We start from the raw sequence: 19,286 nt of genomic DNA, 5'->3' as shown, positions 1-19,286 counted from the left end.
AATCACTTCTCTTTGCATTCAGATTTTTTTCAGCTATAAATTTGAACAATATTTTTTGTTCATGGAGACTGTGAATTAATTTTGGTAATGTTTTCTGAAAGGCTTAATGAATACTGTTAGTGTAGAAAAAAATTAATGTAAATTACATGTAAATATTTTTAGTCTGCAAAGCTTCAGAAGTTTGATGTTAGCATTATGAATGACAAGGAAGTCTTTATACCTTTTAAAAATCTGTGCCCACTAACTTTATATTACACACTCTGCCTCATATGTTATATTTCTTTTAGTATCCTGTAATTATTTCTGGATATCTTTGATCAAAATCTTAGTAAATTATAAAGAACAGATTCTTAAAATTTAGTTCTGTGTACCCCAGTAGTACTAAGAGCACTAGCTGATGATTCACAGACAGCTGGCTTGCCAGAAGACTGTACTACCTCCTCCACATTTCCAGCTACTAGTATGCATCAAACTGAAAATTTGTGAAACACTTATCTAATGTTTTTCCCTATAAACAATTCCTGTAGTTACCATAGGGATGTTAAGTGATAATGAATGAGAAAAGAGATGGTCCATGTCACTGTGAATGTTAAATGAAGCATCCATGAAGCTCTGTTAATTAAAATGTTGTCCACCCTATACAAAATCATCTGGAGTCTGAATTAAAAGTTCAGTTAGTTTGACATTTGCAATGCTTTGTTAACAAAGGTTTGCTGTTTTTCATTAGTACAAGTGCAATTTTTGCTTAAAAAAAAAATCTTACTAGCTTGAACATCAATGAAACAATATTGTTTAATAAAAGTCAATTGAACTTTATGTTGTGTAACTCAGATTTATATGTATTGTTTATTTCATAAACGTAAATTGATTTCTTAATGTGCTGAAATCATCAAAACAATGGTATAATTGAGAAGTGGTATAAGTGGAATATAATGATATACAATATTTATATTGTTTTCTCTTAAAGTTCCCTCCATATGGAAGATGTACTGGGTCACAGAATGTCCCATTGAGAGTGGAATTTGCCTGGTATATGAAGGTCAACAAACAAACTCAGGCCTCTTAAATAGAACCACACATTGTTAAAAGAAGAGCTTATCATGCATCAATCTAGTTCTGGAGATGGAAGCTGACAATGCACAGTTTTGCAGATTAACAGGGAAAGCAAAAGATACCTTTAAAAGTGCCAGATACATCCTATTCTTGCTATTTAGGTATACAACATGCTAAGTCAATTTAAAAATAAGTCATCATAGGTCACCTTTAAGATTACATCCTTCATCTGAATTATGTGTAACTCCCTGATGAAATGCATTGCAGTCAGTTAAAATTATAGTTGCATTTAATCTTTTTATGGATATTCTTTGGGGATTAGCTAACGGTTACTTAAGTCAGCTCTAATTTTCAGAAATATCTGTGCTATACAGATAGTCATTTGTTTTTACCTACCTCAGAAAAGAGCACCATATGTGAAAGTCAGTGAAGTTTGTTTTCTGTTTTATGTGTTTTCAGTCTATTGAATATAAAGACAAAATTTAAGAGAACTATACACAAACCTGCTTTGATTTCTGTGAATTTAGCATTGAAGCTTCAAAACTAAAAATAATATGTGTATGTGATCTCAATTTAGATCGGTCCCTTGAGATAGTGTGAAACTGTCTATCAACAACAATACATCAGTATAGGAGGATTAACTGTTCACATGCAGTTTGAACATCAAAATGTTTGTATGAAGTTGTGGAAAATGAGTAATTTGTTTTATCATTCTCTGAAAACATATAATGCCCCTTTTCAAAGTAAATAGTCTATTTTAAAAGCATGAAGATTAACAGCACTCACTCTATGGAGGAGTCTGCTGTTAAATAAAATACTATGAATACAGCTTCACTCAGTAAAATTGGTGTTTCTTCCTCTTATCAGTTCCATCAGTACCTTCTGTTCCCTGTTAAATAATGAGCAAACAGATGTGATTACTCTCTTTAGGATTATTTGTATGCATTATGGCATATAGCTTTGCAGTTTCTTGGAAAAAAGTTAACAGTACTTAAATGCCCTCCGTTTCAGGTGCTTCCAACATCCTTTTTCATATTTTATCTTGTGTGGCTAAATCCATCTCTCTTAATAGAATTAATGATGCAAGTCATTAATGATACAAGTGTGGCATTTGATCCATGTTGTAGAGGTTGCTGTGCATTTCACTAAATTACCAGACCAATTTCTGTGGGGCAGCTAAAAGCTTTTTCATCACCTTTCTCTCACGTTTTTCAACATACTATTTTCTTTCCTTCTTCTTTATTGACGTTTCCCTAGGAAACTTTGCTTTTTATTTTTTCTGTTTTTAGTTGTACATCACAATTTTCTTGGTTGGTTTTATGAAAAGGGAACATATTACAGAATCACAGAATCGAAGGGGTTGGAAGGGACCTCGAAAGATCATCGGGTCCAACCCCCCTGCCAAAGCAGGCTCCTTAAAGCAGGCTGCCCAGGTAGGCGTCCAGACATGCCTTGAATATCTCCAGAGAGGGAGACTCCACAACCTCCCTAGGCAGCCTGTTCCAGTGCTCTGTCACCCTCACTGTGAAGAAGTTATTTCGCATGCTGGTGCGGAACTTCCTGTGCTCTATCTTGTGGCCATTGCCACACATTTCTGTCTCTGAATATGATAGTGTATGTTGTCCTATTCAAATCACTTCACAAACTGCTCAGAAAACTAAAGACAATTTTAGAATGTAAAAGCAACCAAATATAAAGCTTAGGGAAGAGTGTATGTTACAGGATAGGCAAACATTTTGTTTCCCATTCATTCATTTGGTCAGATTCCAGCCATTCAAAGCTCAGAGACTTCTGGACGTAGATGTAGTTTCTATGCATTTGGAATCCTTTCCTGAGGTTTCTCATTCATAAACTGACCCGAATTCTGCTTAAACCCATATAAAATTTTCTCTCATTGTGTGACTTGTGATTTTAAGCAAATTGGTAATTTCTCCCCTCAGGCATCTGTTGTCTTTTCTGAAGAGTCTTACTCCATTGAATGATTGTATTTAATCATTCCTCATGTGGAAGAAGCGTTCCATGGCTTTGGCTGATCTTCTTGCTCTTCTCTGAGCTTTCCCCATTCTAACTGTTTCTCTTCATATCAGCTTCCCACTGCTGCACTCAGTAGGCAAGATGCGAACTTGCTGTGGAGTCATACTTCAGAATAGTTATGTTCTCTGGCTTGCTTTTTTCCTTTCGTAATTACGTCCTATGTTGATTTAGCTTTTCTAACTGTTATTGAGCACTGAATTAGCAGAATCTTGGAACTGCATGTCGTTTACCTCATGATCTCATTCCTGCTCGGTAATTGTTAGCTCAGAACCCATCATTTTGTGTGTGAAGTTAGGATTACATTTCATGAAGCCAAAAAAACTCTCAGAAATCCAAGAAGCCTATATCAACCCTTATCCACATGATTTTGATAAGACCCAGAAACTAAGGACTGAGTATGCATATAGCCCAAAGGTTGGTCTTCTGCTTTCAAGATGACATTTAATAACGTAACAGTAGCTTTAAATGACACAAGCTGAGGCACAGCTAAAATTTTTCACAAGTGGTATGTGAAATAGATGGGATATGTTTAGGAGATACTTGGAGAGAAGAAATGATGAGCACCTTCCTTCATTTACAGTGTGTGTTGACATAAGGTATTGTCACTGGAATTTAGAGAAGGAATTGACAAATGGGATGGCTTCAGACGTGGGCATACACTTAGCACCTGAGTTCCTTTTATGATGAGAAAAGATTACAGGTCTTTATTAAAAAAAAAAAAATCTTTGTAGTTGGAAAAGAAAACTGCTATAAACTGAATATACTTCATAGCATCATGAGAAGTCACTATGTTAAATTTGTCTTGTGTCCCCTACAGTTTTATTTCAATTCTGTATGACATCTCAAATGTCTGTTTTCCAGCAGTTCACTCCTTCAGCAAATGTGTTAGGTAATATATACCATAAGCTTAAAGTAGTTATAGTTTAATTTGGTGCTGGACCAAGAAAAGAGATGGTGTTTTGTTACAATTCTTGGATTGTTTCCTTGAGGAAGGAGTTTGTTTCTGAAAGGGTGGGAGAGTTTTTGCTCTTCAGAATCAAAAACTTCATGCACATGTATCTGTATGATAGCAGGATGACTGCTGAATGTTGTGAATCAATATTTTGATTCACATATAGTTAAGTTTGCATTTCATGAGGCCAGGTAGAGATTTGATTGCTTAGAGTCTATCGTCTCTCATATATTTCTCAGCCTCAGAAGCATGCATGCAGACCAGGGGTTACTCAGGAAAGAAGAAGCAAACGTTACAATTCATCATAAATTAATGTAGTGGAAAATCAATGCTTTGATGAACATAAGGCCACTGTAAATGAAGCATGAAATATGAATGACTACGGCTTTACTGTGGTAAAAGTGAAATGGTTGATACTTAGAAGAGGGAAACATTAGTGAGTGATAGATACCTCTGGGCAATTGTATTTTGAAGTGGAGAGGTATAGTAACATTTGGAAAAAAAAAAAAAGTATTTCATAGCTATAAAAAAAATTCTATGCTATAATCTGTGAAAAACACTTTAAACACTATATGTAGGCCTCCTGCCTGACTGCACGCTGGAAATATGAAGAAGAATCCATTTTATACATTCATTATTAATGTACATCTGCAAGTTCTATAGTTCTTTTCTGGTAAACAACCATATATGTTACAGGAAAAACAATACTTTTCTCCTAATAAATCTTTGTAGATGAGTTTTGTAAGTTAAAAAAAAACCAAACTTGACAGCGAATTAAATTGCACATTAAAATACAAGATTTCTTATGATGATAAATTTTAGTTTGGTCTAACCACAGCTAGCCAAATGCAAAATCTACTAACACCTCATGCAGCTGTTGAGACAGAATGTACTATTTTCTTGTTACAAGTTAATAAACTTTATTAGTTCTGACTGAATTTTGCGAAACTGATTGGAGCTACTTTCTTCACTGGAGATCAGCCCAAGTATGCACCTTCCTGTCCTTACAGGATTTTGTCAGCATTAGTCATCGTCAGATGTCAACCTTGCAATTAAGGACTTGTTCGTACTGGGTGTCCTCAATGCTTCCCATGGCAGGAAGTGGTTTACTTGTCTTCCAGGCATATCTCCGTATATGCAGTCTTACATAATTCCTGTACTATTTTTAAAATTAAGATTTTAAATCTAACAAAATTAATGCTTTAGTATAAAAGTGCTTCGTGTTTTAGCTTTATACCTAGATTATCTCCACCTTATTTTCCATGTCTCGTTTCTATTTTCTTGTTCTCACTAAATGACTAAGGCATCTTTGTTTTACTCTGTTTCACTTTTGACAACTCTTCCTGTGCTTCCTCAAATGTAAAATATCCTTGCTGGCCAATCCTTTTTCCCCCATTTTGTAGGCTCTCCACTTACTCTTCCTATTGCTCTCAAAGCAGCAAGTTTCAAGAGCTTCTTGTTCAACCATCTCTCAAAATTCTTTCCTCTTACCTGTGGTGACAATGTTCCTATTCTTCAAGCACCATTGACTGGGATGTTTTCCTGCTTCATTGTACATTGTGTGAAGAGCAGAAGTTATTCCGAAAAAAGAGCCATATTTTAGACTTCATCTAAAGTAAGATAAGCCAGGTGTATGTCTGTTTTTTCTCCTACTGAATCTTCCATTCCTAGTGCAGAATTTAGCAGTGGGATGAGAGCAACGTGATCGTTAATTGTTAACCAAGTGATTGTTTTATAGGAATAGATCCTAATATCATTGTCTGCCAGTACATTTTTTTCCTAATTAAACTAAATAATTAGAGAAGCAGAGAAATCACTGTCTCATGTTCACTAGCCAATTTGGTCTGTTGGGCCTGTGTATTGGTTTCAGGTTCATTTTTGTGAGGTGCAAATGAATCCCATTTGGTCTGAAACTTGATCTCCTATTTTTAGTAGGAAGCGTATCTCTTACAACCTTAAAAACAATGTTAGGAATTTTTAGGAAAGAAACATACAACAAGACAGACAACATAATTGCTTCTAAATTGATGGTGTATCAGACATAAGAATGATCAAAGGCATGAAACTTCAACTGTATGAGGAAAAACTGTATGACTCTTTGATTTACTTCTTTTTTCTTTATTTTCTCCTTTTTTTTTTTTAATGTTTTCTCTTGTGTTCTCTTCCTTAGAGTACTCGAGTTGCTTTAGACCATCTGGAGTCTGTTCCTGAGAAACTAAGCCTGTTAGAAGATTTCAAAGATACTGGAGTGAGAAATATTTTACTTAACTCTTTTTCAGTAGTTCTAAATTATTTTGGTTAGTTAATATCCTCCCCATATGTATAGATAAATCAGTTAATGAGATATATAGAATTACATATGAAAAAACCATACAGTAAGCCTTTTTTGTTGTTGTTGTTAATATAGCTTTATTGATGTCATTAATTTAGTCCTAGTTAGTACTACTGCTGGGGTGTTCCATATAGTAAGCAACATTGAGTACTGAATGTAAAAGGTCAGGGCCTAATTACTGACTCAGAGTATGCGTGCTGAGTGTTGAATTCTGATATTCATTGTTTAACATTCAAAATACTGTAATAAAATACATTCTACCAGTTTTTTTCAACATTTAAAGTAATGAGTGAAAATAGATGAGCTTTCAGATCCTTTTTTTATTATTATTTTTAAACATATTTTTTGTTTACAATTGTCAAATCTTCTCTCTCACTATCACTGTCGGTGGAACTTTTTGACAGTAGCAATGAGGTACTGTCAAGAACATATAGCCTTAAATTAGTGGCTGAGTGGCTTAACCACTGCATTATCATTGCTTCCCATGAATGAAGTCAGTGGTTTACTAAAAAAGAATTTGGGTTCTCACTGGACAAAATAAATTTTAAATCAGTATTAAATCATAGATAGATGCGTAACATTTTGCATTTCATTTGTTGTTTCTCCTCCTCACACATTCACAAACCTTTCAAAACATACTTGTTTGGAACATTGTTTATTCAAAATGTTCTTGCATGAGGTCATGTGTTAAGACATACTAGAACAGATTCAGACCTTGTTTTATGGTGTGATATTGATGTCATTATCAATAGAGTTAGGAACAAAAATGCTAATTGATTTTTTTTTAATAGAAAAATATTGTTGAGATGTATAACTTCAATTTCATGTTTCCAAGTATCCCCAGAAGAGCTTTTGCTCTGACAGAGGTTGACATTTGTCTTCTGTTTCTGATGGTTCTACTTAGCTGTAGGAAAAATTCTGCTCTAAGCTAGGCAAAACAGAAGCGTGAATGTGGAGTTCCTACGATCTCCTTCACAGTTTCACTCTTTACTTGAAGTTACTATGAAATTATGTTGTCATTTTCTAGTTTGCCTTAGTTATCACTTAGCCAGCATTTATGAGATTGGAACCCAAATCCTTTGTTTTAATTTGAGCTCTGTTCCTCTCCCATGTACTTTTAAGTTTTCTAAAGACTGCTTTCTTAACATGAGACCCTCCCAACAAGTGTATGTTGTTTAGTAAGTAATTTATCATTTATGCATTTATTATTCAAGGAAAGTAAGTTTTATACCTTAGTTGTGAGAATTATGTCAGTTTTGAACTTCCATTAATTCTTCTACTTGAAGTAATGCGTTGGAATATTTTGTACAATAGGAGAAGTGTTCTAGATCCTGTCAAAGAGCTATATAACAATGTCCTATGGTAGTATGATTCATATCTAGCATATTTTATTCTCAAGTGGTATGCATGAATAAAGTATTTCAAAGCCATTCATGACTTTCTAGAGTTAGAAAGCTGTTCCCTTATTTTTTTCACTGTAAGTGTAAGGAAACAAAGTAAATCTTCATCTGATAATGCCTCACAAGTTGTGGGGTAGCTGTATTCATTCAAGTGAATCCTTAGCTACTTATGAGAAGCATTAGGTTTTCTTGTTTTGAAATACTGCTTTAGTCCATATCCTTGGACTTTATTCTTGAAGCATCTGTTTCTAAAGAATTGTAATTAATTTTTCTCCATTACAGAATTCTTTGTTAGAAGCTATGATGCTAATCAATTTTAGAAAGAGTTACAAGATCTCATTTACCAGTTAAGGATGAGGCGTTAAAATGTTCACATTTTAACCTGTATTCATTTTAATATTACTCTTCTGTACAGAACATCATGCTTTCATATGGTCCCTGTATTTCAGCCTCTAAAAGTTAGTGATTCGTTTGTTCATTGCTGTATGGAAAATTCTGGGTGATACCTGTATTTACAATAGCCAGCCAACATTTACTAACTGTTTTTCACATTACAAAATCATTTAGATGTTTTGATGCATTTCTAGGAGTCCCACTGCCGAAGGGAAATGATTGAGGAAAGGTATACAAAGTATAAAGAAATTGTGAGTTCTCTGCGGCAGCAGCTGGAAGATTCAAAACAAAGAGTCCAACAATTCAAGGTATGTGTGTGTACTCCACTTTTGTTTTGTGATTACTTTCACTCAGCAATCTGAGCTTACTTAATGTAATATTATCTCACAGTATTAACACAGAATAAATCATACGTGAATGTTGCTTTGTCCTGGAGTGGCAGAATTTTATGTAGCTACTATGGCTGGTGTAAAATTTGATGACAGAAGTGTCTTCATTACCAAGTGAAAATTTCCAAAAAAAAAAAAAAAAAATCTTAAAAATTCCATGGAAAAGCTATCCTGTGTCTTACTATTTTCAAGTGTTTACTTATGCCATTGCTTTGTCAAATTTCTTCTATAGCAATTTTTGGCTTGGTTTGTTCACTTTTCCCTTTTCCTTTCATGTAGAAGGTAAATATTGAAACCTGTTTCCAGCATTAAAGGGAATATTAATTTGTAGATTGCATATAATGATTTTTCACTAGTTCATTTTTGCATTCTTTACAAATGATCATGTCCATTTCATACATAAACAAAACTGAGTCAAACATCGAAGTGATTTGCTAAAGGTCACTCATCTGACTGATAGCAGGGTTAAGCATAATTTCCTAACTCCCTGAAATACAAATCCAGGGCTCTTAATTTAGAACCATTGCCTGGAACAAGTCCACCTTTCCAGTTGTTAACATGCTTTCTTTCTGTTCATATTAGCTTGTTCCTTATCATACTACTTCATGTTACTGCATGTCCTTATGATAGCACCTTACTTTAGGACACCTACATTTTCTTATGGTACAGAACTAGGCAGTGATTCAAATAAATGACCAGAACTGAAGAATTGTGCTAGTGTTTCTGCTACTGCAATGAATCAAGATTCATTAGCAATGTATTTTCAGGTGTGTCTCTAAGCAGCTGAGCTCAAAGTCTAGGATCGAGCACCATGTTTCGAAAAACTTCAAGCTGTTTGTGTTCCCTGCCTCCTTTGCAGCAGTCTTTGATTTGTGAAATCTTGACCTACTTATCAGTAGGTCTTCTAAAAAGTAGAAAAGGTAAAATGAAGACAGTGTATTTTAGCTTAGTGAGTTGATGCTGTAAGAAGGTATTGAGCTACTTGAGGATAGCCATGTTGTTCTTCAGTAAGAAAGCAAGAAACAGGGCAGATTCTCTTTCAGACTATTGCTAGTGATAATCTTCAATTTCTGGAATTTGTGTTGCCTTCACACAAGAGTTACTAATTCAATAACCACTGAAATTTGGAAAATATTGAAAATCTAAGTGGAATGCAATCAGCTGAGAGTTAGAATATAGTATTGCACTAAGCTGACTGAGCTTACGAATCGTGTGATTTGAACTCTATGTTCAGAATCCGTAAAAGGCTGATTTCAAAACAATATTTCCTCTTTCTTTAGACAAGAAGGAGCATTTAATGGCTTTCTTTTAGTCAGGCCTAATTGGGTTTTTGCATGACATACAGTCTTCTTTGCTGTCACAGCTGTTACAAATGGAACAGAATGTTCAAAAACAAGTAACAGACGGGTGCTAATCTGATTTCAGTGATCAGGCTGGCTTAGTCTAAAAAATCCCTTTTTAATGCTTGCCTTTCTTACCCTCCCTTGGAACTAACTCAAATGCATTGTTCTTTCATGTTTTTAAAATGTTGATGATTTGTCAGTAAGGAGTCTCTAAAGTTGATTGGTAGAAGTGTATAGTCAAGGACATCAAAGTTCGTTCTTTCTGATGGTTTTGTTTCATGCTCTATACACAATGTAGAGCTTCTGCTGTATAAAGCTGACAAATATGTTTGGTAAATAAGAAAATAGATGTGTTAAGAAAGGGAGTTTTTTGTAAAATATTTTACATTAATTCCACAACTAATTTATCCAGAATTGTTAAACTTTCTCCTCAGATATGATCTTCTTCCTAACCTTTCTTGTAACACACTTCATTCAGCTTGCTTGCAAGCACTAATCTCAGACAGATATTAACTAATCCCATGTCCTAGCCTCTTTCATTTTAAGGAGCAAAAATGAAACCAATGTGAAAGTTCTCCTAAAAACAGTTATTATTCTTCCTTCCTTATGATTTGATTTGTTACCCCTCAGTCTTTCCAGTTCGCTATAGCCTTGTCAGATGTCCATGAAATACCTGTTGCTTAGAAGCCTGGGAAAATCATAATTGCTATTTGTATAGGTTAAAATGTAATATTTCCTCTAATAATGGGGGCCGGAGGCTGACAGTGATTTTCAACAAAGAAAGGATAGTAGCTAAAGAAGAAATTGGGGGAAAAGAAGGTAAACAAACAGTAATAATAAAATAAATAATAGAGAATACCAACTAAAGCAAAATCAAAAGAAAAAGTGAGAAGAAACCTAAAGATAAATGTTATGATGGATATATTTAAATATTTTAGGACAGTTTCCCTGCTATAAACATCTGACCAACAACTATCAATGGGGAATGACTTTAAACTAAAAAAGGGTAAATTTAGATTAGACGTTAGGAAGATGTTGTTTACTCAGATGGTGATGAGGTACTGGAACAGGTTGCCCAGAGAAGCTGTGGATGCCCCATCCCTGGAGGTGTTCAGGGTCAGGCTGGATGGGGCCCTGGGCAACCTGATCTAGTGGGAGGTGTCCCTGCCCATGGCGGGGGGTTGGAACTAGGTGATATTTAAGGTCCATATAACATAAACTGCTCTATGATCTAGTCAAACATACCTAAATGTGAGTAAAACATGTGAGAAAAGGTGCATTATGAAAGTTGAAATTTCTGTAATGAGAAAGGCATTGTGTATTGTGGATGCTAGTAGAAGTGCCTTTTTTTTAAAAAAAAAAAATAAAAATAAAAAGCTCTACCTTAACATAGCATTTCTGGAAGCAGAATGAAAAAACTTTTTTTTTATTCTTCTGAAGTTGTTATTGTGTTATGTACATTTTAGGTATTAAGTCTCTCATCAGCACGTAAGGGGATTAATATGTATAATTCCCATTAGTCTTAATAGAAGTAAATCCCTCTTCATTGATGGGACAAAAGCTCATTGTATCTCTAAATTAATGTTGAATTTTTATTTTGTTTTCTGTTTGGTTTTCAAATCTTAGTAGGATAATAAATTGCATGATGTTTTAACAAAATTCTCCAGGGGTGTTTATGATAAGAATTCAGTAGCAAAATGGCATGTTTTATGTACTGATGCATTTGTGCATTATTGTGTCTTCTCATTTCAAGAAACTGAGTAATTTGGATACCAAGCCAAGCTTTTAATCTTATTTTGGAAGGTAACGCAACTGTGGACTGCTTGCTGTATTGCTGATAAAGATTTACAGAGATTTTTGTTTAAATGGCCTTTTAAAAATTATCTTCTTTTTCTAGCTTATAGACCAAATGACTTTGCTCACCGAAAAGCTGTGTTGTATGGGTCTAGATGTAAATACTAATATTGTGATTCAAACTTTATTTAATGGCTAAAAGAAAAAAATGAAAAAAACATCTTGAGGTATTTTGTTATGAAAAATCAGTGAAATTAGTTTCTTCAGTGGTGGGCAAAATGTATTTAAGTTTTGTTATTATTTACAGGTTGAACTTCAGTAAATTAATGTAGACTGTTCATTGATGAAAAATTCATTATTTCCTGATGTTTGCCATGCCAATACGCCCTGCACTGTGGATGTTATGTAAACAGAGAAGAGAATGTTCTTGCAACAAATTATTATATTGACAAAGACTTGTAGTGCTCCCAATACTTTTCTCAAGGCAAAGCAGTTTGTGCTAAGATTTTTGTAGTGATGGAACAGGCATGAAACTCATGAGCAAATTAATTTGATCCTAACTGCAATACTTAGTCTGAGAATTCAAAACGGTGTTTTCCAGGATGTGTGAAATCACAGCATATACCCATGTATTACTGTATGCATTTTGTTAAAGATTACAGCTGTTTAATGTAACGAGGTTTGTTTATTTTTGTTTGGCTTTCATAGGATGTGGAAATGGATGCTGACATTTCTGATATACAAGTGGCTGCTCCCTCTTCTAGTTGGCGAACTCAAAACAGTTTTTTGTCCACCTCGCTGCTCTCAGAATCAGGTTGTAAGTATTGTTTCAGAGGGAAAAAAAAATCACAAGTAATCTATTTCCTCTTTTAATGCTGTTTTACTTGAAAGAGCAAGACATTCTACTTTTTGACAAAAAATGCTAGAATCATCTTAAGAGTCCTGCTGTATTTCAGTATTAGATACAAGATGGGTGTCTTTGTCTAGGAAATACTTTACATCACAGTGATACTTTTTTTTTTTTTTAACTGAGTAATAAAATATTATCTGTTTGTCATCCAAACCTAGCCCAAATAAAAGGGCTGCACTTGTTTTCTGAATCTCTCCATGAACAATCATACACATGTAAGTTGTGTATCTTTTCAGGTTCCAAAGACACATCCTCAGCCAAAAAGTTCTTTCCCACATTTTTCATTTGTACTGGTTAATCTTATGTTTTTGAAGCAGTTTAACAGTAAGAGTTGAATTCACTAATTCTGCTTGTACTTCAAAATTTGTTTTTAACTATTCTTTCTATCCCTTAGTGTACATATAACTTAGTCATAAAAGGTTACAGGATCTCTGATACAGCTAGGAACTGTTCAGTAAAAGATAGGACATACTAGATCTTTCTCAGGTGCAGGAACACCCTTCCGTGAGTGTCATTACTGACTTAGGAAAAATTTCTTGAGTAATTTTTTTCAGCGCACCAGATATCAGCATGTGGATATGAAAAACTTTTCTTCAGAAGGATATCACCTTCCATTTATTTTCAATATAGCCAGTTTGCATTCTGGCAACCTTGTGAGTGGAACCAGTTCCATTCTATGTCATGGGAAGTCCTATTTCAGGCTTCATTGCACTTCCAAACCTCTTTGTCATGGAATGAGTACACTACTGTACACTACTAATCATCAGCAATAAATCTTGAGTTGATCTGATGAGGTTAAAGCTAATTGGTTTCTTTTCCTCTCAAAATCTGTAGGTTGTGATTAGTATCTTTTTGCAGAGTATATTAAATAATAAAAATAGCAACAAAGCATATGAGTGAAAGCCTCAATCTCTTCTGTACTCCAGGAACAGTTTCCCCCAACTCAGAGTTGTTTTTCCATTTTCCTTAATATCATCCCTGTCAATGTCTTTCCAAGTTAAAGTACAGCTCAGCCTGGTAGGGGTATAGAAAAAAAAAATACAAACCATACCTTACAGGCAAGTTGGACTGTTAGAACAGGTCCAGAGGAGGGCCATGAAGATAATCAAGGGGCTGGATCACCTTTCCTACAAAGAAAGGCTGAGAACTTGGGGTTGTTCTGCCTGAAGAAGAGAAGGCTCGAGGGTGACCTCATTGTGGCTTTTTAGTACTTAAAGGGGGATTATAAAAAAGATAGAGAGCGACTTTTTGCTTAATCAGATAACAATAGGACAAAGGGGAATGGTTTTAAATTAAAGAAAGGAGATTTAGATTGGAGGTTAGGAGGAAATTCTTAATTCAGATGGTGAGGCACTGGAACAGGTTGCCCAGAGAAGCTTTGGTTGCCCCATCCCTGGAAGTGTTCAAGGTCAAGTTGGACGAGGCCCTGGGCAACGTGATCTAATGGGTGGCATCCCTGCCCATGGCAGGGTGGGTGGAATTAGATGGTCTTTAAGGTCCCTTCCAACCCAAGCCATTCTATGATCCTATGATCTCCAAGAGGTCCATTCTACCTCAGTTAACTCCCTGATTCTGTAAACCTGCTGCAAAAACTTGCTGGATGAAGTGCCCGATAAGGTGCTGTCATGTCCTTGCAACATTTTTCTAATGTGGTCAAATGAGGCAATTATGGAATAGCGGTGTTAGAAAAGTAGACTTTATTTTTATATAGCTGATCAGTTAATGAGATAAATTGAATAATGGGAAATAATTTCCATTTCAACTGAAGCTATTCTATTCTGTTTTTTCTACCAGCAAAGAGCACTGAATTTGATAGAATAAGTTGGTGGACTAGTTAAAGATGATCTTGGATGGTCTTTTCTAGATGATCTTAGAGGTCTTTTCCAACCTGAATGATTCCATGATTCTATGAAATACGGTGACTTATAAATGCTAAAGGTGATCAGCCTCACAAAGGAGTGACATAATGTTAGTGGATTATAGTTTTGAAACTGAAACAGGATTGTATTGCTATTTGCATAAAAATATAATATCTTTCATAGGGGCTTCCTTGATACAGGAAAGAATATTATTATCAGGAACAGGAATGTTTCTTTGGGTTGAACACTGAAGTGTATCTAGTCAATTCATTATTATTTTGGTTAAATATTATTTTCTTTTAAACATTAAAAGTAATCACAGTTACACACATTGCTTATAGCATTAGTTGGATTTAATGCTATGTTAGGAGCCTGATAGTAGCATTAAAACTCATTTATTTCAGTAGCTTATTCTGAGTAGTGGTAGTAAATATGAATCATTCTCTCTATTTCCCGTGGAAAAGATGCTCTTATCAAACTCTATCCTCTTAATGTTCCAGTACTTGATGGGCATTCTTAACAAAGACATAAACTGAACAAGCCCTTGAAAGAGATATTTTCTAACATTTCTAATTCGTGGGAAGAAAGAGGAGAGTCCAAGGTACAGTAGAGTTTGTGTGTGGGGAACCAGAATACAAATCTGACAAACCATTTTTTTCTCTAATTCAATTGGGAGAGGTTTTTACCAACACTTAGCTTTCCAGAGGTAAAAAAATAAGGGGTGAATGAAAGACAGTAGTGATTCAATGTTGATCATTCTGAAATATTTGTGAAGTCTTCAGCATTTGAGGAAGGCTTTGTTTGAAACTGCATTCAGTCATGGCTAAGGGACTTTTTTCTTGTCTAAAACTTTCAGGAAGGTATTTTCCACATCACAAGTGAAGCAGATCTTCATATTTCATATTTTCCAATATTTTCCAAATCCCAGAGTGGTGCTGAGGTGTTTGTTTGTTTTTACTTTTTCCTATTCATTTTTAAGGGAAAGGAACTGGTTATATAAGTCCTAGTATATCCGTCTAGCTGTCTTTGCAGGAAGGCACAGATTTCCCATAAGTCCCATCACATCTTTTGAATCCCTTTGTGGATGTTTGTGATACCTTAAGGCATTTGAATTAATCCGTAGACATTGGTTAGTGACTGAATGTTTTATGCTGACCCTGTACTCCACCATTCAAATTTTAAAGTGTATTTTAAAGTTGTTGCAATAGTTCTCAAGTGAAAGTTCTGCAGCGTTATTAATGTTACAAGAAGCTTTTCTTGTAACTGGCACTGAACAGCAAATGATAAAATCAGCTACTTCACTCATCTTAGTCAAATAAACTCCATGAACTTTTAATTTCAGTGATGATATTAATTAGTTATAATTTGAGGCTTTGACAGTGAAGTCTAATTTGAGGTCTTTTGCTTCTAACCTCCTGTAGCTTTTAATAAATCTACCTGTAAGTGTCATCACCTATTTGCTGTGACTAATTCATCTCCTTACTTCTTCAGAAATAGAAGACTTTTTTTTTTTTTTTTAAATTCAGTTTCCAGAGCGGTTTGTAAGCCTTTGTGATTTAGTGTATCTCCACTACATCTCTCTTAGACTCATAAAACGTTACAGATTATAGAGTCAATAGGTAGTATTAGAAAGTCTCTTCCCAATGTGTGTCTCATATGACTTGGAGAGAGCAGATGCATTTAATATACTTTATCTTCAAGGGGAAACCTGAGATTTAAGTTCCAAATTGGTTGAAGAAAGGGGAGAAAATATGAAAGAATAATTAGAAAAAACAGTCTGCATCCATTTAACATAAAGTTGCCAATCAGCACAAAGGTGAAAGGAGGAGTAATTAGTACTATTTTATGTCTGGTCTTCATGTTTATAGAAGAAGTTCTTAGAAAGCACAATATTTAACTGACATAATTTATACAAGGAATTGTTCATTAGATATGGTTTGCAGTCTACGTTTTTATCAGACCAAATGGTTAGTCTAAAATTTTACTATTTGTTCTTATCTAAAGAATAATCCTCAGAAATTGTTTTTCATGGCCACTGTGCTTTTCTTCAGTTTTATAGCACGAAGGTCCCAAGAGTTACAGATGCTTTACATTAACTTTGTGAATTGGTTCCTCTCTCTCTTTGTATGGTTCATCACTTCAAGGTTTTAACATGGATCTTTTCCCAGCAGCCATATGGCTTTCTGGCTTTCTGGTGTTGTTGGGAATTTATGTTCCAGGGCTTCATAAGCTATGACCTTATGGAGAAGAAAATAGCCACCAGTTTTCCAAACTTCTGTATCTAGGATCACAGTCTTCTCTGACACTTTGGACCTAGTGATAAACAACACTCTTGTTTCAACATGGTATATAGTAGGAATGATATCATGGCGGAATAAAAACAAGTTGCTGTAAATGTTGATTTTTATTGTCATGACAATTAAGTCCCGCAATGTTTGCTGATGTCTCTCTTTATCCCTCTATGCATACTTTTTCATAAGCTCTTAAGACAATTTGAATTGACATTTATAAATAACTAAATTAAAATTAAGAAGACAATGTCATAATGCTGTAAGACGCCATTCTAGAACAAAACCGTCCAGTGTTGCACAATGGTAAGAACCTGGAATAATTGGAAACTGCAAAATGCAAATTCATTTAGAGAAGGCTCCAGGGAGACCTTCCAGTGGCCTTCCAGTGCCTAAAGGAGGCCTACAGGAAAGCTGGGGAGGGACTCTTTGTTAGAGAGTGGAGTGATAGGACAAGGGGTAACAGCTTTAAACTAAGAGGGTACATTTAGATTAGGTATTACGAAGAAATTCTTTAGTATGAGGGTGGTGAGGCACTGGAACAGGTTGCGCAGATAAGTTGTGGATGCCCCATCCACGGAAATGTCCAAGGCCAGGCTGGATGGGGCTTTGAGCAACCTGGTCTGGTGGGACCATGGCAGGGTGGTTGGATCAAGGTGATCTTTAAGGTCTGTTCCAACCCTGCTTTATTCTGTGATTGAAAATAGCATTAAAATATTCCTCTAGAAAAATAAATCTGTTTCTCAGTTCATACCATTATTAATATTGAATATTTATTAATACCATATTATAGCTGTGTAAAGGATAATATTACATCATGAAACATATTTCAAATAAACATATACATGCTCAGAAAGCAGATTATGTGTTTTTTCTAAAGATGTTTAATTACTTTTTTTGTCTGACTCTTATTTTTAGCACATTTGAAAAGAATGGTTCCTTTTGATACAAGTGCCACCAAGGAAGATTCTATTAACGTTGCTGTCAATGAAATGAAGCTGCAAGCAGAAAGAGGGAAGCAGTAGAACATTGTACAAAAATGCAAAAGCTTTCTCTGTGGTAAATTCCATCCCACTCTCACTCTCACTCTTTGAGCAGTAGTAATTTCATCTGCTGTAGGAGGATATACTCTTAATGACTCAGCAATTGCCAAACCCTGCCAAAGTGGAAGAGCCCCAAGAACAAGTCTAATGAGCTCCTGTGATAATTTATGTAACTTGTGCACCAAAGTGGTTTTGGGACTATGGTATCCTCTTACATCTGTTTTTGCAGTCCTAAACTAATTTTATTGTATCCCTGAAATATTATGAAATGAAAGAACTGTGATGTTAATCTTTGCTATGAGCGTATTTACCCCTACACAGGAATAGTGTGGACATTTGTTTTTTGATAAGATTTAATAACACTATTAATAATCAAAAAATTTTCTGAAATTACTTTGTCCTAATATTTATTAAAAGAGTCATTGTTGCAGTGTTGTATAGACACATTTATGATTTCAGGTTCTTCAATTTGCAACAATCATTTAAGGAAGAAGCAATAAATATTGAACAAAACCAAATTTCCTCAAAATCAGTGGAAATCGATATGATGCTTTCAGGTTCAGCATATGTCACTTGTAAGCTTTTTAGTGCTATTCTTCTGATCAGAATAGTTTTATTAGATTTGGCAAATCTGACCTTGTGGAACCTGTGGTAAGGCATTTAACAGCACCAGCATTTCACCCGTCTGTATGAAGCACATTGAAGCACTGCCATGTGGCTGTGAAAATTTTAATAGCAATGTTTAATGATCACTTATTTATTCTGTTTTCTTCTCTATTAGAAGAGATGTCATAATGAATTTAAAATGTTATGGAAATACGATATTGCATGGTTGTATTCATGTGGATGTCTCTATTTTAAACAAATAAGGTACAATTCTGCATTACTGTGATCTCAAACAGCACATTGCAGCAGAATCTTTTGCTGTCAGAAGAAATGCTAGTGTTTCTGATGGTCCTGGTTTTATTTCCCTTCTTCAGTGCTTCTGGTTGAATCACTACTGATGTGCCTTAAAAAAACCCTGCCAAATCTATCAGAGTACTGTAGCAACATGAACACCATTACAACAATTCTGTTTTGTATGCTTTTTCATACTTAAGAAGTGTTTCTCTGAAAAACTATATTTTTTAGCACTGTAGATGCTCAGGTCATTATGTGCCACCTGGAAATAGGACCTTTTTATCTTTTTAAGTTTCTGAAGAAGTGTTTTGAAGTCCCTCTGGGTTCTGTGGACTTGTCAGAATGTATATGTATTCAGCCTGTTTCAAACAGAACTTCTTGCTGGGAACAACAAAATTGGACAAGAAAATAAGAAAATATAGAATTAATTTTGCTTTTGTTTTCTATACAATGTTTTTGTTTTTTTTTTCTAACGTGGTTTAAAACATTTCCTTTACCTTCTGTATGCGTATAATGCTATGCATGGTAGTGCTGGCATTGGCTTTTTGCAGACTTCTGGCACATCTGTTAATTCAGAAGGTCGGGAAAGCAAAACA

The 19,286-nt window shown here is 34.9% G+C and overlaps 1 protein-coding gene across 1 annotated transcript in view; it reads left to right on the top strand.

Annotated features, from left to right (window-relative positions):
* Window positions 1–18,217, top strand: part of CEP128 (centrosomal protein 128) — a 114,934-nt gene extending 96,717 nt beyond the window's left edge. The window contains exons 21-24 of the mRNA XM_035539934.2: window positions 6,210–6,287; window positions 8,359–8,472; window positions 12,399–12,507; window positions 17,666–18,217. Coding sequence (XP_035395827.1) covers window positions 6,210–6,287; window positions 8,359–8,472; window positions 12,399–12,507; window positions 17,666–17,772 — 408 coding nt within the window. The 3' untranslated portion in view covers window positions 17,773–18,217. The remainder of the gene's footprint in view (window positions 1–6,209; window positions 6,288–8,358; window positions 8,473–12,398; window positions 12,508–17,665) is intronic.
* Window positions 18,218–19,286: the final 1,069 nt, after the last annotated feature.

This window comes from Cygnus atratus, chromosome 5, assembly GCF_013377495.2.
Source record: "Cygnus atratus isolate AKBS03 ecotype Queensland, Australia chromosome 5, CAtr_DNAZoo_HiC_assembly, whole genome shotgun sequence".
Taxonomy (NCBI): Eukaryota; Metazoa; Chordata; class Aves; order Anseriformes; family Anatidae; genus Cygnus; species Cygnus atratus.
This window is presented reverse-complemented; position numbering and strand designations above follow the sequence as displayed.